The sequence below is a fragment of the Monopterus albus genome, unplaced genomic scaffold (genome assembly GCF_001952655.1).
Source record: "Monopterus albus unplaced genomic scaffold, M_albus_1.0 scaffold4.1, whole genome shotgun sequence".
In the NCBI taxonomy this organism is placed as follows: Eukaryota; Metazoa; Chordata; class Actinopteri; order Synbranchiformes; family Synbranchidae; genus Monopterus; species Monopterus albus.
The window spans coordinates 5,161,282-5,179,837 of NW_018127884.1; the positions used below are offsets into that span (position 1 = coordinate 5,161,282).

The 18,556-nt window shown below is 38.5% G+C and overlaps 3 protein-coding genes across 6 annotated transcripts in view; all 3 read right to left on the minus strand.

The window, feature by feature from the left end:
* The window catches only part of dennd2b (DENN domain containing 2B), a 44,527-nt gene extending 33,171 nt beyond the window's left edge, over positions 1-11,356 (minus strand). Inside the window, exon 1 of one of the 3 annotated variants that reach the window (XM_020605779.1) lies at positions 11,225-11,356. The gene's annotated coding sequence lies outside the window, so the exon portion shown is untranslated. Of the gene's footprint in view, positions 1-5,926; positions 6,447-7,433; positions 7,593-11,224 lie in introns of those variants that run through there. The other 2 variants (XM_020605787.1, XM_020605770.1) reach the window with 2 other exon arrangements.
* A 754-nt stretch (positions 11,357-12,110) lies between these two features.
* Positions 12,111-16,475, minus strand: tmem9b (TMEM9 domain family, member B). 2 transcript variants are annotated; one of them, XM_020610838.1, is made up of 5 exons: positions 16,230-16,475; positions 15,344-15,435; positions 15,150-15,258; positions 14,416-14,550; positions 12,111-13,418 (listed from the first exon to the last, which is right to left on the minus strand). In XM_020610838.1, the coding sequence occupies exons 1-5, from the start codon at positions 16,299-16,301 to the stop codon at positions 13,263-13,265; spliced, it is 564 nt and encodes a 187-aa protein (XP_020466494.1). In that variant the 5' UTR covers positions 16,302-16,475; the 3' UTR covers positions 12,111-13,262. The 2 variants fall into 2 exon arrangements, with proteins under 2 accessions (XP_020466494.1, XP_020466501.1); XM_020610845.1 differs by lacking the exon at positions 16,230-16,475 and adding an exon at positions 15,702-16,098.
* Positions 16,476-17,002: 527 nt separating this feature from the next.
* Positions 17,003-18,556, minus strand: part of scube2 (signal peptide, CUB domain, EGF-like 2) — a 21,546-nt gene continuing 19,992 nt past the window's right edge. The window contains exon 24 of the mRNA XM_020608669.1: positions 17,003-18,252. Within this exon, the coding sequence (XP_020464325.1) occupies positions 18,106-18,252 (147 nt within the window). The 3' untranslated portion in view covers positions 17,003-18,105. The remainder of the gene's footprint in view (positions 18,253-18,556) is intronic.

Genomic DNA, 18,556 nt, shown 5'->3' on the forward strand with positions numbered 1-18,556 from the left:
TCCTGCTGTCAGCTATTTCCTGTAACTGTGGACCACACTAAGAGGGCCGGGCATCCATCATTGTTTTCATGAAACACAAAGAACGATGTTGTCTTGTCCTGCTTAGAACTCGCCTCTCCTGTCGTTGTGTGTACAAGTGTAAAATGAACATTACACTCAAAGTGCATTTAAAAAGAATTTTGACATAAAATTGGACAGCAAAGGTAGGAACTTATATTTCCTGTAATGCACACAGAGCCGTAGGATTTATCCATGAAATTCAAACATAAAAGTCTACCAATTTCTATAAATCAGAGCACCTAAGTCAAAAATCAGTAGGTACAACAAAAGCCAGGCACACTGGCAGCTGTGTAAAATATAATTTCTGATTAATACTTGCTGAAAAAATAGTGTATGTTTGTGGAATTGATGTTTAATATCCTCCAACTCTTTTTCTCTGATCAAAAACATGAAGCTTCTGTCATTTTAAGTTGTAACACCTCAAAAGTAAACATACAAAGAATAGAAAAAATGAAAATAAAATTAGCTGACTGGAATAGAGAAAAGTATACTCAACATTTTAAAATAGTCAGTTCTACACACCTGTGTTATATTAGCTCGAGAGCTATGTTTATTTGCGTGAATTCATCATTTTCATTTTTTGGACAGAGAGCAACAATTGGAGAACTGGGTCAGAGAGGCCCGAGGTGGACGTCACAGTGTAAACACCAAGGCGTTAGCCATCTGACTTCCTGAGATGTGATACCATCTCCCTACACAAAATCACAGGCTGTAAACAGCCATTTCTAAAAGAGCTCTAGAGTACATTTAAAGTGTATTCAACCAGATTCAGGGCAGATTTTCCTTGTGATGCCTGAACCAGCAACAAGCTAATGGTAAATGGAAAGAAACCAACAGCTTCAGGCTCAGTTACCTCTGTTTCTTGATGCCACATATGATAATGATTGTTGAAATGTTAACCATAAACATGAAAGCACATTAATGTGTTTGTTTACCTAAAAAACTACAAATGGGCACATGCATTCTTCAGTTCTCCAGAAGATTTTAGTTGATGTGAACACAGAGCAACATATGCCTGAATTTAGAGTTGTGTTTCTGGTCATGTGATAAATATAAGTAAAATACTTACTCTCCTTTTAACTCTGATTTGGTCTCTACCATGAAGGAAGCATTTCCAGATGTTTACCAGCTATAGAGCCTGTTTGGTGCCGAGTAGGTGGCGTACACTGGGTTTTACAGCTTTTTCAATCAAAACTGTGTAATGCTGCAGCTGCAACACTGATGGGAAAGGTAAAAAATTGTGGGGTGGAAAACCTTAACAGTAAACTAAAACACAAAAAAACTCTGTAAAGCTGAAGAGAACTGCAGAGCCCAGGTCTGTTCATGGTTTCCAAGGAAGCGGACGTTTCGTACTACAATGGAGGGTATGCACACAGCGCATAGACACATTCCTTATTTGCACAGTAGAAAGCATGATGGCATCCTCCTGGCAGCATGAAGAGCTCCTTTGTTTGTTGGATTTATCTGAACATCATGAAAAGGTTTATAAAAACAGTGTGGAAGAAATAGGATTAAGGATGGAAGTGAACAACCCATATACAGTATATGGCGCACAAAGTAAGCATCCAGACACTGATGGCGTCTCGCATGTCATTGTATCTTGACAGGATAGACCGTTAGTCTATTTTACACGTTAACACTCCTAAAAACAAAAATAAAAACAATAATTTTATAACCTTAGCTACCAAATCACACACCTGCACTTTCCAGCTACTGGTCTGCACTTTGACTCCCATTACTACTTAAGAGCTTTGTCAAGCAAGACATCCAGCCTTGGATGTTGGAAGTTTTACTTCCCTACTCTAAAAAAAGAAACTTAATCCCTAAACTTTTGGAGGTTTATGTCTATTACTTCAAACAACAGAGAAAGATGAAAATTCCACAAGTTCACGTCTTTGGCTCTGACATAAAACTAAAAGCCACACTGTTGTTTTAAGATATTCCACACATCCTGATGAGCCACTTCAGAATTTCTCCTGGTTTAATCTTGTTCCTGTTCAGAAGTACAGCATATTAATTGATTACACGAGGGGCACATCAATTACGTTTATTTTACTCCACAACAAGAGCATATTCATGAAATGGGTCAAAATCTGTGTCTCCATTAGACTGTTTGGGCTGGAGTAAAAGAGCCCTTTGTGTTCACTGTGTCCTTGAGAGGAAGATGTGGTTAAAAAGTAAGTGTTTTATCAGCTGTGCGTGTATGCATGAAAGAGAGAGACCCAGTTAGGTAAAGGGCTTTCAAAAGAGAATCCACGTCCTTGGCCTTGTCACATTTGACAGATCATGATACAGTTCTCTCCACTACACACATGAATGTACTAATATTTGCAGTGGCCATCAGACCAAAATCGAAAAATGTTTTTAGAGGGAGAGAGGCAGAAACATCTGGACCCGATGCCAAAAGCTTCTCCTTCATTCAGCAACGACTATGCTCAAATACACACTCTCTCAGCAGCTGGTACTTGATCAATCTATGAGAGTGCAACAGAGTTTTATGCAACAGTCTACATTAAGATCTTTGTTTATCCTAAAACACGAAGCAGCAGACACAGCAGCTTTCATGAACAGGGGTCTTATGTCTTCTTATGTCTCGTGCGACAAGGCTTTTCTGGCTGACCTGGCCTCTAGTTCTGCTGATCAGCAACCTGACAGCAAGGGTTTTCAAACCACTGCAGAGCTTACAAGCAGCCAAGACATAATGTGGAAAGGAAGAGTGAACATCTCTGCAAATTTTCAACTCTTTCCACACATTACAACTCATTAACAGACACGAGCCCACACACAGATCCATAGCATTGTCTCAATATGTGCAGAAAGACCAGTTTTGTCCCCAACAGACAAAAAGAGACTTGAGCTGGCTGAGTCAGATCAAGTTAACGGAGCAGTGTGGGAATCAAGCTGCATAAATATCCTGGTAGAAGGGAATCCAGCTCTTGATACTCAACCCAAGAAAGTGCAGTCCACATAAAAGCATAAAACACACATATGATCTGTGCATGTGAGATGTTGCAGGCCAAACATGGTGAGAAAGCAAAAATTCCCATGTGAAAGTGAAAGACTGTACTATATGCTGGATCTACGTATGTATGCTGTTCATAATCTAACACTCAGGAGGCCGGTTTAAAGCCCTGACAGTCTTACTGTCTCTATGTAAAAGAAAACCACAAATGTTGATGCTAATGGAAGTTACATATAGTTGTACCTATATAATTATCCCCATACTTTACCACATGGTTTGCCATACTGCCACTGTATAGCTCAATTGACCAGGTGGAACCAATTCTTGGACTCTTTTTTATGTCCCTTTTTTGCCATTTCAGCTTCTTTTTTCAGAGTAATCATGGCACATTTTCACTTTGTGGGAAAGAGGGAAAACCCTTCTGCGTAACCTAGATATGAGCATGCACAGCTGCAAGAGGCAGGCATGTGGAAAACAGGCTTATATTCATCTGAGCTGCAGCGGGGGGGTAGACTTTGTGTCACAGAGCTGAACTCTGACACAAAAGTAGACATCTATTGTTGGCTGCCTCTGTTTTTATGTCACAGCTAAAGTCAACAAAAACAAAGATTCGCTGCAAGTCACCTGTGTTGTCGCTCATTTTCTCTATTACATTTGACAGTGTTTATCACCTCCAAATGTTATATAAATATCATGAGGCTAGTGCAAGAAGATAAAGAAGTGGCACAAAGACCTGTGGTGTCATCACTCACTCAAAAATCTGTTTCCCTCGATATTTTGCTCAACTTCTCTTAACCAACACACAGTCAACTTTACCACCTCATGAAATAAAATCATATTTCAACATAAATTTGCACATCAGTGGGCTCTGACAAGTGTTCACAGCTGAGCATGTAAACAAACACCCTGAATAAATGAAGGCAGAACATCTCATGGAATGTTAATGTTGACACGGTGATGTCATGTTATGCGCAGAATCTTTCTAAACATCACAAAGATCCCACTGAATCAACATAATCCAATAAATATGTAGTGCATAAGGAGATTACAGTTTATAATGCTACATATAGTACAGAGAACAAATTATACTGTATCTGCCTGCTTATTATTAATCATGCAGCAAAGAGATGCCACCTGCAGCAAGCCAAGGAAACTTTATCTATTTAGCTGCAGAGGTTGTAAGTCAAGGAAGATTAAGAGTCACTGTCATCATACATTGCAAGTGTTCAACAGTAGCTAGCACTTCCAGAAAACAGATGGGCAGCTTCTCATATTCACACTGCCAAAGACTGGGGAATAATTAAGATGATTTCCGACATTTCAGAATTACAATGCGGAGCTGAAAACTCAGAAACCAAAAGTTTGCTCCATTGATTTCAACACTGAAAACTACCTTCCAGCATTTCAATACTTCTGGTGACCACAGTTGTAAGCGTTCTGTTTTGCACCTAAAAGTGCTGCTCTGATACAGACGTGAAATCAGGTGTGTGATTTTAACAAAAGTGATCTTAAACGTGCTACAGTACAGCCACAGACTACAGCCAGCAACTGCTATTATACTGTCTAAGTATAAACTAAAATCTCTGCCTCTCATCATTTTAAGGTTCTAGCAAATGCTTCCATGAGAGACAATGAAATGTGAAAGCAGATGCTCTTGGTATCAAAGGATGCATTCTCTCAGTGGTTGCTAACTTTAGTAGAGCTTCGGGGTGACGTTAAGGAAGATGGTCTTATGATCTGAACAATACTGGATAAGATCTCTGACTAGGAAATCTCCCAAAACCATATGACACAGAAATACTTCCCCCAGACAAATAGACCTGTGGCTGAGGCTCCCTTCATCATGATGTTGAACAAAACTGTTCCAAACTGAACTATTATTAGGATGTCGTGTGAACAACAGTGCCTTTAAAAGTGCCTGTTGAATGCTAGGTTCACCCCCAGTAAAGTAAAGAAAGAATTTCTCAGTAGGTTTTACTTAAAGTCTCATCAAGTGACATAGGAAGGTCATTGTTTGGTCTGCACAACAGAACGGGGTTAGGAAAAAAGTGAGCTAAAGAAAACCAGTCACAGCCCTACTACATTATACTGAAAAAGATGAAACCATACAGATTTAAGCTGTAATTTCATTTAAAAATAAATAAATCACATATAAACATACAAGACATAAACAAAGCTTCCTATATTTCGCCTACAAAGCACTCAGTGCCTTCACCACTTGTTGTTTTAAAGGTGTGAATGTTACTTTAATAACTGGATATGTTTACACAGCTTTAAAATCCACATCATTTGACAGACAAACCAGATTTCTTTTTCACCCAAGTGCAGGAGCTCATGAGAAAATAAACCCGAATTTGCTCCACGTTTGACAAATAAAAAGTACATGTGTGTAATCTTGTAAGAAGCCTGTGTACACATACAAGTCAAAATACACAGCAAACATTTCCAACGTTTGTACACTTAGTTTCATGCGGGTTTTTATCTCCCAAGACAAAATAAAATCTCCCCCACAGTCCAAACTACAACAGGAAAAGTAAACAGTGACTTCAGCCTGATCTAGTCTCCTGTCTTTTTCTACTTGTCTGCTGCCTGGGTTGACGTTAGGAGTGTTTAAGCGACAATAACTAGGGTCTAATTACAACCCGGTTACTGCCTGTTTCCTCTGGGATTTTTCTTCATTCAGAGGGTCAGCTAAAAAAAAGTACATCGTTTAACATGTCGATGACCAAATATGGTCACATGGAGATTAGGAGTGCATTTAAACGCACCTTGCAACTTTTTCTACAACACCTTTACAACTTTTTTCTTCTTTCTTTCTTTTCGGACTCTTATTTTTGGCAGCTAGAGGTTTGACCTTTCTGCTCCGTCTCCTCAATAACATTTCAAAAAGCAGGCGGCTTTTACCTCCGAGTTTCTCCCCACATCCATGGCTGCTTCTGCTGACATTTTCAGATTATAATCCCCTTGCGAGGCACAAATCCCGTCGGTCTACACCTTGAAAAACTCTGGCTGGTTCTGCCGGATACCTGTCCTTCTCAATAAACTCCGACTCATGTCTTTCCAACCGAAACCGACAAAAAAGCAGAAGGAGAAAAAAAAAAGGCCTCCTGCCTCCAAGTCGCCTCTCACAGCCTGCCAGAGTGGAAGGCAGGGCTTGTTGCCATGGAGACGACTTGTTTGCCCCCCACTTTTCTCGGGATTTGCCCCCCTCTATCCTCCTCCTCGTCGGCCAGGCATTCAGCCCCTCTGCCCTTGTTTATTGTCGCGCTGGGCCGAGGAGTGTGGATGAATATTCACGAGTTGAAGGCGCTGCTGATGGGATGGAACTATGTTGCCAGCGCCGCAGCACATTGTTACGAAGAAACCCTCCACGGGTCAATGGGAACACATTTCAGCTTCACAAAGATGTCTTTCATTTGTGAGAAATGAATGTGTGACCAAGCAGCGGTGGTGGAATGTAACGAAGTACATTTACTTGTGTACTAATTTGAGACAGACTATTTGTTCGTTACTTCACCATTTACTCTCAATTCAACACCTTTCACAGGAAAATATTGCACCTTTACTGCACTACATTTATCTGACACTTAGCAGATGTTGTTTATTAATAACATTTTGGCAATTTAAATGACAAATATATGCCGTTTCACAAATGTGAGGATTTTTTGTGTTGTACATGATAGTAAATACCTTTGGGTTTTTGTGCTGTTGGCATAGACGGATTGCGAGACATGGGGCCCCTGGGTACAGATATGTAAAAGACCATGTGATTTGTAATCAGTTTTTGTATTCTTGTAGTTGTTTTGTGTCCCTTTGTGCTTGTTTTGATCCTGTAGCCATTTTGTGCTTTTTTTTAATTTGTTTTTCATGTCTTTGCAGCCACTTTGCAGTGTGGGTAGAAGTACTCAACTTGTTTACTTAAGTAATAATACCACAGTGTAAAAATACTGTGTCTCAAGTAAAAGACCTACATTCAAAATGTTACTTAAAGATCCCATGGCATGCTCACTTCCAGCCATTTAACCTCTAGATTAGTTTGGCACTCATCATCACTCCAAATAGTCTGTAATTATTTCAGAATGATAAAAACCAGAGAGCTTCTGCCTAAAAATGAGAGGATAGTTCATGAACATGCACAACTCCTGCTGCAGGTGTTACTTTGAAAGTGAGCAGCACAACGAACCACGACAACATTAATAAATTTGAATTTCTTCTCCATTGACAGGTAAACAACAGTATATGTACTGATGAAGAGATGTGTAACCCCCTAAACAAAGCGGGTAATTGAGAAACCCCATATTTTAACTGGCATAATGCAGACATGGTAACTTCTCCAGCTTTACAACTATTCTCTCTAACTTTACAGAAACAAGGCATTAACAAACATGTAACGTGTGGTGTTTTTACTTACCATTAAGTCCCACAGAGTAGAGGAAGCATCACTCCCTTTTCAAGTCGCTCCAAGGCTAGTAAATCCAACCGGTGATCGCCACATCTTTCCTCACACAACCGCATACAGTCCCAAAGTAGTGAAATTAATTCCAACAGGTAGCGTAGCACCGACAGTAACATCATGGAAGGTTAGAATCTTCTCCTTAACCAGCAACACATCACATGCAGCAGACACACTGGCCTCAAGCAGTCAAAACAAACAGGTACTGTGCGCCGGGGGAATCCAGCATTGATGAGCTGATCATTCACTGCCCCGAGGGGCTTTACTGGCCGGCTGATTGTAGGTTAGACCCGGTCAGGTAGAACAGCGAGTCCCTGTACAAGTAACTAGTAACATTCATACATGTACAAACGGCATTTTAATGTTATATGTGGTTGAGAGGATAGTTTAGCATTTTTGTTTGGAATATAATATTACAGTACCAATCACATTTTGTACCGTAAAATCTTTATCTGCAAAGTAGGTACTGTAACTTGGCCTACAGCCATCAGGTAAATGCAGAGCAGTAAAAAGTACATTATATGCCCCTGACACATATTGAAAGTATAAAATAACATAAAATGGTAAGATTCAAGTAAAGCAGACATCAAAATACAGCAGAGTCATTGAGCGTTTTGTTTTTGCCAGCCTGCAGTGATGTACAGGTGTACTCCGGGACTCAACGACATCATGTGGTTACAGGCGCAACAAAACACGGAGTTGGCAGGAGACACAGAGCCACACCCAGCATCACTGATGGCTATCTCACACTGCTTTTCAACCTGGTGTTAAGATAAGGAGGTGTTAAATAAATATTCATATTACATTCCACTATTGCATATGGTGTTAAATAGTGTTTTTGTTGTTGTTGTTTGTTTTAAAGCATCATTTCTTTGGAGTTGAATCCAAGTTCTGTAGTGGAGCTGACCACAAAACTGTAATTCACCAAAAATGTAATATCCCCCTAGGTCTGAGTCAACTCCAACCAAATTAAACTACTTGGTGTGGTTCTGAAGCATACGCTAAATAACAAAGAGCATCTTTGTCATGTCAGCTCATGGAAACTATTTCAGACTGGATACTGTGTGCTCTCATCTGGAGACAAATGGCTAAAAAATAAGACGAGAAAGCCACATGAATTCCAAACTTCTATAGTGGTCATTTGATCAATACCCATTAAAGGATATTAATGTCATTTATTTCTATATTTAGCACATCTCCTATTCATACATTTCACAATACAAGACAATAGCAACACATAAGACACAAGCAAAAATTAGTTTTTTTTAACTAATTCTTCAATTAACAAGTGACATCTTTACAAAGACTCTCGCCAACCATAAAACCGGCTCCTTTCATTCTCTTGGAGTGTCTTATCATCTCAGACAGATGACAGAGGAACTGACTTCTCTTTGTTTTGGATGTTTTACCACACAGTAACCTAAGCTTAAACTCCTGGAGTCCATTGTTTGCCATCTGGATTCCTCATTAAATCCCACACCCTCCACTTGGCTGACATGTGAGCACCAAACAAAGTTCAAATTAAAACATAACATGCATCTATTCCAAGTAATGCCAGGTAGCAATGAAAGAAGTTCTCAGATCTATTACTTAAGTAAAAGTAGCAATAACAATGTGTAGCAACACTCTGCTACAAGTAAAAGCGTATTCAAAATGGGCAGGAAAACAAAAGTATTTCATATACAAGTTGGGCCCATTTCACAATGTATATTATTATAAAATTATTATTGGTGCATTAGGGTGTGATCAAAGTCTTATATTAACCTTTAATAATACATCATCTATTTAATGATTATATTTTGTATTATTAATGTGAATCTGTAAGACAGAAAATAAACAATAAATGTAGTGAGGCAAAAAGCACAAGCAGAAAATCTCTAAGTTGAAATGTAAATACTTTAGTGTTCTGTACAGTTCTGATTCTGTACGGTAAATCTTCTCATGTTCACCTCTGTCTTCCTTCCCATTCTCATGATAATACACCTGCTAAAACTGCAGTCCCAAGGGAATTAATGTTTATGTTCTCAAAATAAAATCCCTAAACTTTGTGCGTGTTTGTTAAGAAGCCGCAGTAAATCTCAAATCCTCAGACATTCGAGGGGATGATTGCACAGCTCTATGGGGCTTTCACCACCTACACTCCAAAAATTCATCTCAGATCTTTTCCTTCACATTGTGCACATTCCAAGGGGTTGGGGGAAGCATGGAAATACCAGTTGGAAAAGAGGACGACTGAAACTCAAAATCACTGCACAAAAATCTGCTTTGATTTTAATACAAAAATATATATGTGTGCGATAAACCCCATAATTGTCAGAAACAAACTGGCACCTTTTAAACTCCAAGATTAAGCTGAGTCAGGCTGACGTGCCCCATCAACACTCCTACACATGGGCCTTAGATATAGCCTGACAGCACTGACTGGGAAACACAACCTCACCTCTTTAGACTGAAATAAGCTGCAAGTGAATTCTTCAGAGAACCTGACAATACAGTAATGACATTTTAACATTTGAATGAACAACATTCCTACTTAGCAAAATGTTACTGTAGATTGTTATTGTCTTCTTTTTTGCTTATTTTTTCTTATTTAAATATTTTCTTGTTGCCTTACAAAGCACACTGAGAGCAACTATAGTGGAGTCAAATTCTTTGTGTGTTCAACGTACTTGGCTGGTAAATCTGATTCTGAGCCTGCTGCTGCTCAGGGGGTATAACCAGGAGTGTTTGATTATTCATATTTTGCAGCCCCACAGCCTCAGGCACATTTTTAACCTGTTTTTATTTCATGCAGACTCCATGGTGCAGTCAGTGACCCATGGAGACAACCGCTATCAACTTCACCCATCTATCACCATCTTATGTGTATGTGTGGTGTCTATGATCTCTGTTTTTGCAGCAGTATGTACCACTCTCATTTACCAAATACAAGATGCAATAGATAGAACAACAGTGAATAAGAACAATACAGTGGAAGAATGGTAAATTTAAGCAAGAATCATTTGTAACTAACCTCCTCATTCTTTGATTAATGACAAATAGAGTGAACTGAAATGTTCTGTCAGAAAACCACATTGCTTTGCAGCTACACTTTCACGACATGTTGTGCTATTGGAGCAGCAAGGAGCAAAGTTTAGCACAAAGACATTCCTTTAACTCGTGACATTTTTGTTTTTCACCACACAACGGCCACAACATCAGACTATTGGCTCAGAAACCTTGAAGGCTGAAAGTAGAGCAATGGTAAGATACTTGTGTAATGATTCACATGGAGGAGTTTATTTACGTGTCTGTGTAAAGTAGGACTGGCAAAACGTCTCAGAAAGCTATTAAAACATGATTGGAATTAAACTTGTTGGGACAGGAAGGAAAAGGTAAACAGGTGAGTGTAGGAACAACGTCTGAAGCGCAACAAAAGACAGATTTGTGACAGATCATATTCAAAGACTGGGGCGCCCCCTGTAGGCTCGCCGTGGCAAATGCAGCACAAAAACTGAAGAACTTTTCCTCTCTCAACATAAAACAGCGGATTAGACAGAAAAACATTTACCAACGCCAGCATCTGTAAATAATCACCACAGAAACTGCTAATCATGTCAACAACACAACAGACTATAAAACACAGACACTTTCTCATGAACACAACGATGCAAAGATGCTATAAATACCGCAAGTTACTATAAAAGGCTTTAAAAAGTCGTTAGACTTCAGTATATACAACATTTAAGGAGATGAAACAAAGGTCCTACCTGTCTTTCTGTGTCGCTGCAGCGTCTGGTCAGTGATCCATTGTTGAACAGATCCTCTGTCGCTTCTGTCTGTGCAGCTTGAAAAGTTTTTATGCGGAAAAATAGGCTCCTCTGTATAACTGCTGGCACCGGAGGAAAAAAAGGAAAAGTGGCCTGCACAGGAAATGATGACGCCGCTGCATGGAAATCACTTAAATGAAAACATGATAGGGGTTATCAAACTTTTGTAATTCGTGAAGCCTCCGTTTTGACTTTAACTGCCCGTTTCCCAATGGCTTCCAGGCGCTTTAAGTTAATAAATGTGCTATAAGTTAGTGGCATTTTGTCAAAATTAAATAATAAAGTTTTTATGTGAAAGCGCATTGATCAAAACTACCAGAGCCTGGTCCCTATCTAGTGTTTTTCAGTGTCAGATTCTTTGGCAAAATGATCAGAAAACTGTTGCCAACAGAATCAACATAAATAAACAGTGATTTACTCAGCCCCAAACTTCAGCAGAGTAGAAATCACATCAACAAATCATGTGTGAATCTACAAACAGGCAAAGGTGATGTTACCTACCACTTACTGGTTATTTGATTAACTGCAAATGTGTTTGGTAATATGCACAACAAGCTCCTTAAGTTTTACCAGATCTTGAGGCCCTGCTTCACAAGGTGGTTCTGTATGGACATCCACTTTTACCAGGTTACATATTCCCCTTGAAATGATTCTGCACTTCAACAATCACAAAAATAAAGCAAACTCTCCACCCTGTCTAGAAATTCTGGTTGATCACTACAGCTCTAGGAAAAATGCTCATGCCATTTAAAGACAAGTTGCTGATTAGGCACTTGCCCAATGTAACGAACAAAGAAAAGGTGACACCTTACAAATGCAAGAATCACAAATGTAACAATTTATTTGAAAGATAAAGGAATCATGTGTAAAGGAACACTTTCACAGGTCTCCCAGCAGTGGTTCTTCATCCACTCTGCCCACATACACAACCCAAATATTTACAAAATATACTTCTCTGAGCACAGAACAACACCACTGTCATACCAACGCCGCTTGTTAGACAACAGGCACTGGATCTGGTGTTAGACCAAGCACAAAGAAGTGCCAAAATAAAAGACTAGAGATAAGATTTAGGCAGTTGAAGAGGACACCGATTTCAATGGGGTCTTCAACAGAGTCAGAACGATAGCACGGCTACGTTTACTAAGACATCACCAAGAAACTGCATCGATTTCTGCAATGAAGTTAATCAAAACTACTTCCAAATATCAAATTTAGTGTAATGCATTAAATGGATTTCACAGTTACCTGACATTATTTAATAACTGATAACACATTTACAAAATATTCATTACAAAACATGCATTTTCAAAGAAGGTTGAACAATTTATAATCCACACTAGCTGCTTTCTCCTGTGCTGACAGCAGTACATCTAAGATATATTAGTTTTTGGATGGAAAATATCCACCGGCTACATGCTAACTGATCATTTACTGCTGGAGGACGGTCGAACAATGAGGACTGGCACCGACCAACATCTGGACATTTTAGTTTGATTTGTAAAATTACAAGAGTGCTCTTGAGACTGACAGTGCGGAAAGCAAGAGTAAGAGAAAAATTATAAAATATTCACGGTTTATCTCACATTTATTTGTCTCCACCATCACACTTTTCATCACAATTTCTCAGGTGACTTGGCAGTTTTGCAAATTTAGAAACATTCTGATTTTCAACTGTTTATTCAAGACTGTGCCAAAATAAATTCACTGTAATTTTGTTGTGCTGCCTGCAGAATAATAATAAAATAATAATAATAATAATAATAATAATAATAATAATAAACAAGTTCCCAGCTTTGACTATACATCTGTTAGGGACGTCTTTACCCTGTTCACCCAGGAACCATCATGCTTCATGAGGTACTAAGTGCAAATGAGAAAAACTAAGTAATATAAACCAAGGGCTCTGTCACAGGGTTTTGTTTGTTTGTTTGTTTTGTTTTTTTGCTCCACAGATAACTCTTGCTCACAGGGCAGTTTAACTGAGAACAACATGACGATCAAAGACAGACTTCCTCTGTTCCTGGACCTGCCTTCTCCAGCGCTGCTGGGCATGCTCCACTTTGTTCAGCATGTTTGGTCGAGAGTGTGAACGAGACAGAACGTTGTGAGCGTTGGCGAAAGGCTGCTGGTCCTGAAAACAAAACCAAAACAAAACTTCTAGTTTTACTGGCTTTCTTAACAAATTTCTCTCCCTCTGTTTCGGCCCTAGTTCCAGTACAGGAGCAAGTTGCTGTAGTACAAATATTAGATCAAAACTGTCAGTACAGGCTTTGAGATCATGCTGTATTTCTGCTGATATGTCATCAACTGGAAACAAAGTCACAAATACCAGTAGATCTGGGAGAACACCATCATGTTGCCCAGTGTAAAACTTTCACTGCCGACATCTGACTCATCACATTTTTATACAGCACAAGACCTCCAAAAAGAAACGTGCTTGAACTCTGGCAGGGAAAACACATCAAGGTAGCAACAATGCCCCCTCTACCCTGAGGCAAAGGCAGTTACCATTTCCCTTTAATATGTAAACATATCTCAACACATGATCATTTTAACAGTATTTTTGTCTCAGAAATTAGGTTAAGGATTGGGTTACTCTAAAACCATAGTTTCCATGTTTAGGAAAGATAAACAGAAAATGGATCAAGCTGCCTGCATCGTGATCTCCTTCCCTGCTCCAGTCTGTTGCCTGTGACTGTGGTTACTAATGGATTCTCCAGTGAGCCCTCCCACATATAAAAGCCTGACACAGTGAGAAAGCACTTTGAAAAAAACGTACATCGCTCCCTGTGTTTGAAGTAGCTCTCAAATTTGAATTTCATGTCAATTTTAAATAAAGGCCTGATAAATGGAAAATTATTAGTAATTTGGACATTTCAACTTATTCAGAACATTCCCATACAAAGGGGTTTAAAAATTACTTCTGAGAATCATAACCTTGTTAAACTCTTTTCACACACAGGGTGAATTCCACATCATATTTTGCACAAAGACAGGTTATTTAAACACATTTAAAAAAAAACTTAAGACAAGAAAGAGTTTAGAGTAACTATAATTACCATAATATAAGCATCACTGTCCTTTCTCACTATGAGCTGCAATCATGTAATATTAGGAGGAACACATACCCCAACATCATCATCACTTTGGATAAGCTGTGAGTGTCCAAACAGACGCCTCTTCAGCATGGGCTCCAGGAGAGTCAGGTAAACCATGTAGAGCAGCAGTAGGCCCAAAATGGAGAGATACATTATGATGGTAACCTGAAGGTATGGAACAATTACTGATTGGTTTGGTTTCCTTCAACATGTGTATAAACCAAACACAAGAAACACAATGAATTAATGTGCTTGTTTCCTTCCACTGTGTGTGTGAATGATGTGTTTGGGTTTTGCCTCAAATGCAGTCATGTAGTCTCAAAATCCTATTACACACCTGGAAGTTGGCTCATTCCCCAAAATCATTTTCCTCATACAGTACATGTTGATAAAATGTTCTTCATATATGTTTAAAATGCAGTTTGTTATTCTGACTGTCCATACTGTACATCTGTTATGTTGACTTATTCTGTACACACAACGTTGATTGCATAAGTCATACAGAGAGTTAGATAGACAGATGTGAGGACTGTTTGCTTTATTTTAATTTTATAATCACTGTAAACAAAATATCTTTGCATTTTTAAGTATTCAGACAAAACAAGCAATTTGATAAGGGCAGATTATGATTTGTCACTATTTGCACATACCAAATAATTGATCAAAAATAACCAATAGATTAACTGATAATTAATATATCCATTGGATATAAAATTGCCGATAGTTCCTCGCTCTTTGGCACACATACATAAAAGTCAACTTACCTTGATGGTTCCTGAGCTCCGTTCTTCATATTTACACTCACAACGTAAACAGTATGCCTCCACATCTTTCCCATCCACTGGCATAGGGTCAACTACATGAAGACAGTTACTGAGAAACAACAAAGTCACATTTACAAGCAGGAAACAGGCAGCTCACATCATTTAGGGAAATGTAGGGATGCAGCTTAACTTACCAGTCTTTGAGGGAAACATTTTGCTTGTAGATTTGTCCCTCAATCTCTCTGTATGGTGGACAGATGCATTTACAACGGATGTCTTCAGAATTCTGTAACAAATCAAAAATATTTTGCTTGCTTGTTTTGCCCCATCTTCTTCTCCCGCTATCACACATATTTCACTGATAACAGCCACACACACACACTATTATACAATTTTATGTGGCTTTTAAGTTTGTTTTTATTAATTTCATTATATTACTGTCCTTCCCTTTGCTTTGTCCTCATTTTAAAATTATATAAAACATCTTACTGACTTCATGTTTTAAAAAGTGCATTACAAATAAAGCTATTGTTATCGTTAGCAGTAGTTTACCTGGTGTTAATGGCGTTTCATATAAAATCATTAATGATAAACAATTACTTCAGAAACAAGACTAATGAGCTTGAGGCCAGATATTAGCGTGTCTACATGTGCTGCAATTGTAGAATTTGTCTAAAAACAACAGTTTAAGGCAGTATTTTCCTTTTCCATCGTAGATACTGTCCGCGATTTACAAGCAGCTAAAGAAAACGTTAGCTGTCCTACGCAGTACCCTCGGTTACCAGTTCATTAGGTTCACTGAGTTATAACTAACAAAATGTTAACGTTACACAACAATAAATCTTGCGTTCGTGTGAATTATAAAATTCAGTTTTTATAGACTGGCAAGCTAGTGTTAGCAAAATCCGGCAACGTATCAACGTCTGACGGGTCAAATTCGGGACAGAGCTAGCTTTCAAGACTCGACAGTAACGTGAATTCATTTTTGGAGAGATTTAAAAAAGACGAGACTTCAGTTTACCAAGCAATTACTGCAGCTTTGACTCTTACGCCAGCTAATCTAGCTAACGTTAGCCTTACCTTCGCTGCCACTTGACTTAACAGCACAAAACAAGCCAAAAAGAAAGCCTCGAAAAAAAGCACAGACTTCATTTTTGACAGACTGTCACAGATTCCCAGTTTCCAAAGGTCTAATGTTCAAGTAGTGTTTCCACAAACACCAGCAGTGTGAAGTACACGCTAATATATGAAAACTTTAGCCATCAAGCTAATTCACAGATAAACAGCCCCGACTTCCTGGCAGCTGACTCTCAGCTTCCGGAGATGGTGCTTATTTATGTTCGGTTAAGTAAATATGTGATGTCCCGGCGGGAGGTAAAATATTGGATAACAACCGACCGGCTGGTTTTTAAACCTGATGTGCAGACAAAATGATGATGTAATCGGTCACATTTGATGAATGTAGAGAAAACCTTTGAAAACCCGTCCAAGCAGAGCTACACTCCGCCCTTGCTGGTGAACAGGTGCGGAGGTGTAGTTTAAAACGAACGCAACCATTGGTTTTGACAAGATCAAAAACAGATCTGAGGACCAACGGTTTAGAATATATAACTTAAAGGATATATAACATGCACAGTCTAATGCATGTAAGTAGACAATATTAATACAAATAAATAAAGTCAGAAAGCTGATACAATGTTTCCCCAAACAAGTGTACATAAATTAAATGTAAGTACAAAATAGCGTGGTTTCTTAATATTCCAGATCATAAATAAAAGTAAATAAGAAATAATATTTAAAAAAAGAAAAGCAGAGCAGAAGAATTAGAAAAGCACAAAATACTTTTTCTGTCTTTATTTACAGCATATTAGATGTACAAAACCATAAAAATATACATACATGTATCATCTAAAAAAGGTGAATCGCTCAGGTCTATATTACAAGACTTTCTTTTCATGACCCTATATAACTTCCAATTCTCTGAGTATCTGAACTGTCTTTGGCCGCAAGTCCACAATACAAAATACAGCCTATTAATGCATACTAGTGTCTCAGTAGATCACAAATGCATGAAAGCCACTGTGAAATTTTCTGGACAGTGAAAAGGTTTTTCGGAACAGTAGCACTCCTTCAGACACATCAGAACGTCAAATACATGGGCCACCAGCAACTGCAGCAATGCTATACTGTAAAAATGGATGTAGTTGCTACAAAACATTAGCATTTCACGTAAATCTTTTTACATCATTTACAAAACACTGATCAGAATAATTGCTTCTGTGGTACCACTACTTCTTCAGTAGTGCTAATGTCCCAAAGAAAACATTTGTGCTATACTGTGTTTGTTTCAGGGGTTTAGCAGTATTGCTGTCAATAATTCATTTCTAACTGTGAAAGTACCCTATGTTAAAACTAGATACAGTATCACAGACAATCAGTGTATGTCTGTTCTGCCAATGTATTTGTTTTTCATCACATCGTTATTAGCAGAATTCTCATAATGTTAGCATGTACAATTTTTAGCTATAATACCGATTTGTGCTTTGGATTTGAATACTGAGATGGTGACTTTAAAATCTAAAGAATTTAAAATCATCAGTATAAACTCATGTATAAATTGCTGTATAAACTCATAATTCTTCTGCTACTTAAACACATTTCCAAATTTCCATACAAAGGGAAGGGATCCTGATTCCTTTCTGAGGACGACCCTGGAGGTCCACACTCTCTACTGCCTCACTGATCATTTTCTTCCTCTTAAAGCTCCAGTTAAAAGTTCACTTGCTTGCCCACTTTGCCTTCAGGACTAGTTTTATTAAGTGTGCTGTCCAATGTAGTATCACGTCAGGTGAAAACTGATAACTATAGAATAATCTTAAAGGGGTCAGTGACAAAAACAGATACTGTGGCCAGTATCTAATCTAAGCTTATTATGAAAAATCAGTGGCAGACCTTTTTAAGGTCGAAGGAATCTCAGGACTTTGGAGCGCAGGAAGCGGATGAAGGATTTAGGGAACATTTCTCGTGATTCTTGTGCTGTATAGTTGAAGAAATTCTGTGGGTGAGCTAGTACGTCAAACAGTGCCTTCATGAGCTTCTTGTCCTGTTGACAAAACATAATTCATTAACAAAAGAAAAGGAATTTAATACAAGAAGCAAATACAACCAACGTGGCCACGTCGCCTAAAGAGGGAACCACATACTCAAATGTATACTCAAATACAAAATTAGGTGCTCGACAAAACAAGGATTGATCTACGTGTAAATAATTAAAGGTTTACACTGACCATGTATTAGTAAATGTCGTTGGTTCGATTCTAGCTGGTGATATTTATTGCTTGTCATTCTCTGTCTACTCTGACAAAGACAAAATATGCACTTTTTCTTTTTTTATCCTTCTCTTATGT

What these genes read in the sequence shown, in the direction of transcription:
- tmem9b (XM_020610838.1), bottom strand. Translation starts at nt 16,301, where the DNA reads ATGAAGTCTGTGCTTTTTTTCGAGGCTTTCTTTTTGGCTTGTTTTGTG. An exon ending in TAAGTCAAGTGGCAGCGAAG is followed by an intron (nt 15,436 to 16,229) that starts GTAAGGCTAACG and finishes GATTTGTTACAG; the next exon opens with AATTCTGAAGACATCCGTTG. An exon ending in AATGTTTCCCTCAAAGACTG is followed by an intron (nt 15,259 to 15,343) that starts GTAAGTTAAGCT and finishes GTTGTTTCTCAG; the next exon opens with TAACTGTCTTCATGTAGTTG.